Genomic DNA, 6,862 nt, shown 5'->3' on the forward strand with positions numbered 1-6,862 from the left:
GGTCCCATTGTGCATCAGTCACCAACCGTTCTTCAAAACCCGGCACAAGACTGGCTTTTTTCCACAGGCTTGTGGCATGATTCGGACTGGCAGGGACCCCTGGGTGGCCAGTCCGATCCCTGCCCAGTGGGGCTGCCTCCCGAGGCTGCTCAGGGGCTCATCCTTTCAGTGCTGCCGGTCTCCGGGACCGGAGGTCACACAGTCTTGCTGGGTCCAGCATTTCAACCCCTTGCACTGTGACTTAACAGTTTCCTCCTGTCCAGCTGGTGCGAAGGCCCTGCCTGTCCCACCAGAGACCCTCCTTGGCTGGGTGCTGCTGCTGTGGGATAGTAGCCAGCTCTGCCTGCCGTGCACAGGATTACAGACTCGGCATCTTTCTGTTGTCTCCTGCCTCTTTCAGGGTATGGTTTCCCTAGGAAGTAAGCAGCCTCTGATTCAGAATAGCCTGAGCTCTTGGCACGAAACACTGCTTAGTCAGGACTTTAGCGTGAGTGTCTTTCCCTCTGCTGCTCCTCCACCCCTGTTCGCACAGGGCAGAAGCTGAGCACAGGAACAAGAGGCCTCCAGCCTCCTGCCCTGAGGTGGGCACGGCTGCTCAGCACTTGCCTTTAAGCCATCCTGGTGAGAGAAAACGCAGCTCAGTTTGGACAGAGCTAAAATACTTACCTGAATCTCTAAAAAAGTGCATCATCTCCAACTCCAGGTGAGCTGCTTGCTGTTTGCTTGCTAGCAGAGAAGGTGGTTGCCTGTGCTCTGAAGAAAACCGCGTCCGTATAAGTTTGCACTGTACGGAAATAGCATACCGGCTACTACGGAGGCTGATGGTGCCACCTGCCCTCCAGGTCCTCACAAAGGTGCTGCGTGCAGCAGGGTGTTGGGTGGAAACACATGGCAGATTTGGCATAGAACAACTGGGAAAAGGTCCTTGAGCTCTGTCCCCAGCAAGAAAGAGGTGGAGGACAGGAAGCCCGGGCTGGTACGAATGACCCTCTTCCCCGGGGTTACAGATATTCTGCTCAGGAAAGGGTTTTTGTAAATAACACCTCCTCAACTTTGCCCTGTTCTTCCTGGTGATGACAATTTGCTGGGAACCAGAGAGTTTTCTGTATTTTGCAGACGTCATTCCTGCATCCCGGCGTTCTAGGAATAGCAGCCTGAGCAGCTGCGTGCCTGCAGGAAGAGGGAGGGTGTCTGCGCTTGCACAATACACCGCAAGATACTCTGGCGCAAGACTGACCTTGCACAATCCTATGATTTTCTCATCAGGTCCTATTACCATCCCAAAATAAACCACCTGCCAGGCAGGCACTAAGCCTGCGTGATGCTATTTGGAGGCCTTAAAACAAATATATTGATCAGTGCAGGTGAAGGTGGTTGGATTTTCCTCTGCGGGGCTGTTCCCTGAGTGACTGCAAAGGAAATGGGTCTCTGGATAGGAACTGGAAATTCAATAGCACGTTAATGCTTTTTGCAGGGCACAGAAAAGAACCTGCTGCACCTCAGACCGCAGCGTGGGTGCAACGACATCTTCAGCAGATTGCGTCTCGCTTTCATTCTGGCACATCCCTGGGGTAACAATGCCGTGGGTAGCATTTAGGATGGTGAAGTTCTGGAAATCACTCTTGCAGCAGGAAAACGGACAGAACAAAATCCCCCTCCTTCCCGTTTCAGCTTTGCATCCTCAGAGCTACAAGGGACAGAGAGCTAGGGCATGTGATGGCAGTGAGGTGCAAGTGCCACCTGGGCATCAGTAACGTGTGAAAACAAAAATGTGTGCTGGCAGCTGAATTTTCTGCTGATAGTTGCGTTTTGAGACCTACTTAGTATGGCTGGAGACTCTTGGCTGCAAAGTGATGCTATCTGTGAAGAACTTGGAGGGCCTTTTCTTCCCTCCTCTGCATTCTAGATACGAAAATCCAAAAGACCAAAAGCCTCTTCTGCATAGAATAAAATGGGCATTTCTAAACGGTGAAGAAAACTGTTAAAACTATGAACTGATGATGGTAAGTGCTCGGGAAGTAGGTTGGATTTCTAGGGCAGAGAACAACTCCAAAAGCCGAGACGTATAAAACTTAGCAGATTCAACGTGTATATTCAAACTGGGCTCCCAAGGAGTCATTTTGCCCATTCTTTCAAAGTAATCAAGGGTTCTTGGTCCACTCTTTCTTGATAGCAGCCGGACTGCCTAAAAGTTGCCCTGTGTGGCCAACCCTTCCGCCTACCATCGGGAACACCTGCAACACATTCAGGCACTCAAGAATTTCATACTCACTTATTTTTAGATTTCTGCTAAAAAATACAGCTTTACAGCTGAAAAGAAACAAGAAGCAACTCAGAAGCAACACATATCTGAACTTTCAACACCCCCAAGGTGCAATCTTTCATTCCTTAATTCAGCAAAGCCTAATTCCACACAGTTTTACCTTTTCCCATCCATCCTGACACTAGCTGTGCTCTAGGGTTTCTCTGACTCAGCACACAGCTGAAACTGCTGGTGCTCGTGGCTTTATCTGGGTCTTCTGTAGGTAAAAGTAGTTTCAGCTGCACATCTGACAACCCCCACTTCTGAGTGGAGCTCCTAGAACTCTCTCCATCCTGGAGATCCTGGATTTCTCTTCTCCTCCACTCCGAGATGAGATAATTTTGCTATTTTTAACACACAAGTAATTCTGTGTCCCATCTCTGTGTGTAAAAAGGTATGGACGAGCTGAAACTATTTTGAATCACCTCGTAACCTCTAATTTTCTCCCTGCTCATCATTTACTGAGTCACCTATAAGGAGTGGTGCCTTCAAATGGGATTTTTGGCTTTTGATATTTTTTGTTGTTGTTGCTTTTGTGATGGGGTAATGAGGTCTGGTTTGTTTCTGGGTGGTTTGGGCTTTGGATTTTTTAGATAACCTGTCTTATAGAAGACTTTCAGGGATAGATAACCTTTTAATGTTGTATCATAAAATTTAATTAGCTCTCATGCATTTTTGAGACACAAAATGTCTAACACGGTACTGCCCTGTAGGTTGGTAAATCTGTCAACTTTATTTTTCTTCACAGGTAATTCCTGTGCCCTATGACTTCCCACAGGGGGGTGTGTGTGTATACATTTAGTTCAAGCATACTGGTGCTAAATTTACAGCATTCGATATTTCTTTGGGAAACAGTGCTTTCTACCCACAAAGACTTTGACCGTTCACAGTTTAACTGTGTTGTTCACATGTGAGAGTTCTTGAATGCAACTCTTTAAACTGTTAAGGAGTTAAAGCTTAAAGAACAAGCTTTGGCTTCTTCACTCTTTAACCAATCTGCAAATTAGTCACTGTAATGGAATTCTTTAACTTTTTTTTTAAAACCTAATAGTTAGCAATAGTATGGAAAAAGAATAATCCAGAATTAATGACTCGGTGTTAAAATTTAGCACAGACTTGGCAATTACTGACAGGTGGCCTGTAGTGTTCATCCAGAGATTCTTAGAGCACTGCGCTTTGAAACAAATCATCCCTCTTGAAAGCTCAGAGGCCAGCGAGCCTCTGCCAAGCCAGCAGGCAGGTTGCAGGGGGGAGCACCGGCCAGTGCCGTTGTGCTCACGGTCAGGTGCCTCGGCTCCCAGCACAGCTCCAGTACACTGGCTGACTCTCTTCACGCTGCATGCATGTGAAGTCTGGATTATTACAGGTATGAAAAGTTACCACTTGTAGTAAGGGTTATACAAAGGAGTGTTGTTTCCATCAATACCCGAGGCACACGTGATCCATGGCCCGGCATATTCTGCAACAGAGAACAAGAATGATGAGAAGCTTTTCAGGTGTTTGCTCTCAAACTACTTCCCGAACTGCCTGACACGGGATGCCACCAGGAGTGGGGGATAGCAGTTCTTCACTGTACGGATTGCATGTGCGTGCCACCTAAACTGCCAGTCCACCCTCCTATTCCCTGGCCCTGGCTTTCCTCTCTCCCTTTTCTTCCCCTGGCATGACTCACAAGCTGGGATCCCATTCTCTACCGCAAGTCCCAGGACAGAATTCCAACACCTTATGTTGTAAGATCGTACAGGAGTTACAGGGCAACACCCAGGCACCAGTCATGCTATTTTATGTTACGTGGTGCAGTGGGATCTTCTGACTGGCTTTAATTTCCCCTGAGGGCCTTCAACAAGAAAATTAAAGGGTTACTGTGGAAAATGGATCATTATGAGTGGGAGGGGACTAATAATAATATGTTTTCCAAAAGAATTCCATAACTTTTGAGTGAGAACTTTACCGACAAAATGGCGAACAGAGCAGTGAGAAGCTTTTAGCATTAAGCTTCATCAGCCTGTTGGCTCCTGCTTTTTCAGCCACAGATAGCCACAGATAGAACTAGTGTTTCTGGGAGGCTCGTTACCTGTCAGTGGGGTATCCTCCTTCACACACGTTGACCAAGGCATACAGCTGACTCAGTGCATACTCATACTGAAAGAAACAAAAGTTGAGAACAGTGTCAGTGATGAAGAGCAAGTACTGCTTATGCAAACAAAATTGTGGAAGTAATTTAGAGGTGCTATTAATATTCAAGGTGTTTAATTGATGGTCTTAACAATCTAGTACTAGGCTAAACAGATCCTTCTTCTGTGTTCTTTGCACTTCGTTAGGTAAATTCAGCTGTTGCTACACACTGGCCCCTTAGGCAGGGTTCATCCTGATGACCAATTTCCTTCAAAAAAGCCCACAAAACAAACAAACAAAAAACCACGAAAGAGGAACTAAAAGTTTAACAGAGCAACGTGGCCTCCTAATAGCCTGGTTGATTAGAAGCTCCAGCTGAAGGAGTGCATCTGCTTTTGATTTGCTTAAATCTTGGCGAACTGCCAGGTAATCCCATTGCTTTCTGCTAAAATCAATTAATTTGCAGTTGACTCATCTTACCACCGCCTGCTTAGATTATCTTGCCTGACATCAGGACTGCATTTGCTGGAATAGGAGCTGACCTCTCCTATTCTTGTCTAAACTGTGCTTAGCACAACAGGATGTGGGCCTCAAATGGGATCCCAAGAAGAGCAGACGGTAATAAAACCCCTAAACTATGAAGTGGCTCTCAGGAACTCAACAAGACCAAGAAGTAGTAGCTAGGCTATTGCAAGGAACAAGGCAACATGCAGTCATAATACAGAAATCTGAATGTACCAGGATTATGAATTCACAGTGGTGGTGCTTGTGTTTGCTTTGCCAGCAGAGACACTTCAAGCCGAAATACAACAGGACTTAATATCGCGATTTCTGGTGGGGGGAAGTTGATGAAGGGACAGCACTAACTAGTAAAAGTTAAGGATTATTTTGGTTTTGTTTTTACTAGAAGTATTTTTAGTAATATTCTTGCTTACCTACAGGTGTAGTGGAAGTGGTTTCCTGCTTCCAAAAACATTACTTACCCTTTCTCTCAGCTGTATGACTGCCCCCAAGCTAGCTTTTTAATAGAAGCTGATTTTGCAGACGTACTTAGGACTACTGTGCTTGTTTCACCAGTACATTTATCAGGTTATATCTAATACATGACTTACCAAGGGTAAGTGCCAGTTGAAGCAATGAGCTTTGAAGTGGTTCACCGCTGACTGGTAGCAGTCATAATTGCTGATGGTCAATCTGTCTGACAGAATTTGGTCAGTCTGTTCTTTTGATCCGGTTATTAAGGTGATTATCTTTCGCATGGATTCCTGGATAAATTCTTTCACCTGCACAAAAAACAACACGAACTTAAAACATCCTTTTTTTAAACCTAATCTGAAGACTTTGAATGAAACTTCTCTTTCTTTAAATCTCCCTCAACTCTTGGGCTCTTTAAGGAACCTAATTCTGCCATTTATTATTAGCACAGTCTTTTGGACCCCTCTCTTAACATACAAATGAAACTAGGGAGACAAAGTCAAGTCAGACTCCTGGCACTCAAAGTCACTCTCTGTCCTTCTAGTGTTTAGCCAGAAGAAAGAAAATGCCAACACCACCAATACTGGCTACCATTATTCAGGAGCTATTTGATTTAGGAGACTTGAGTTCTATTGAGACAAGAGTTTCTCTAATACCAAAGAGTAACTCCCAAGAAGAATCCCTAAGGACGCATATGAGGAATTTCCTGGCAATAAAAGCTGTAAGACCAACTCCTGTATTTGCCCACATTTGCGTACATAATCACTACTGAATGTACCTTGTGGAACAGGTCCCGGCATTTTAAAGGAAGAGTAAACCATCAGCTAGAGGTTACCAGTCTGAAGAGTAATTTTGTTGTAATTTTCAGAAATTGGAAGGAATCCCATTGGCTTCAGGGGTGTTACATCTGCCACTGCTTATGACGGAAATGAATCTGACCTGATGTGTAGTTCCAACTTGTTTTTGCTTACCTCCAGGTATGTTTTCATCTCTGCAGCAATCTTCTTAACCTCATAAATGTCATTGGTAGCCATTAGCTTTCGTTTCATGATTGCAAAAGGTACGTCAGGACTAGGCGTCAGGTCATAGTGTTCTACAGGCGGCAGAGAAATGGGGGTAGCTTTCTTCCCCATGCCCTGAAACTGCATCACTTTCATGGAGGAGATGCTCTGAAGGTTAGAAAGTAAACAAATAGAAACAGTCGCTCACCTCTGGTAGGTAGTCTGTCTTTGCTTCGCCATGCAAACTTGCTAAACTTGCTTTATTAAAGCTCTCTCAACTTGCTTTACTAGAGAAAATAAAGGAGCTCAAAGGGTTGCAAGTGTGTGTGTATACACATGCGTTGGGCTTTTCAGTGCAAGGTCAAGGCTGACAAAAATCAGAGAACTTTTATTTCCAAAACTCCCTTTGGGGAAAAGAGCGTCATGTTAATTATCATAGAATCGCAGAGTGGTTTGTGTTGGAAGGGAC

General features: G+C 45.0%; 1 protein-coding gene across 1 annotated transcript; it reads right to left on the reverse strand.

Moving 5' to 3' along the window:
* Nucleotides 1-3,595: 3,595 nt before the first annotated feature.
* Nucleotides 3,596-6,529, reverse strand: LOC104508062 (legumain-like). Its single transcript, XM_010149538.1, has 4 exons — nucleotides 6,364-6,529; nucleotides 5,530-5,700; nucleotides 4,377-4,444; nucleotides 3,596-3,761 (listed from the first exon to the last, which is right to left on the reverse strand). Exons 1-4 carry the CDS (start codon nucleotides 6,523-6,525, stop codon nucleotides 3,722-3,724), a joined length of 441 nt encoding a protein of 146 aa, XP_010147840.1. The 5' UTR covers nucleotides 6,526-6,529; the 3' UTR covers nucleotides 3,596-3,721.
* Nucleotides 6,530-6,862: the final 333 nt, after the last annotated feature.

This window comes from Eurypyga helias, unplaced genomic scaffold (assembly GCF_000690775.1).
Source record: "Eurypyga helias isolate BGI_N326 unplaced genomic scaffold, ASM69077v1 scaffold39493, whole genome shotgun sequence".
Lineage (NCBI taxonomy): Eukaryota > Metazoa > Chordata > Aves > Eurypygiformes > Eurypygidae > Eurypyga > Eurypyga helias.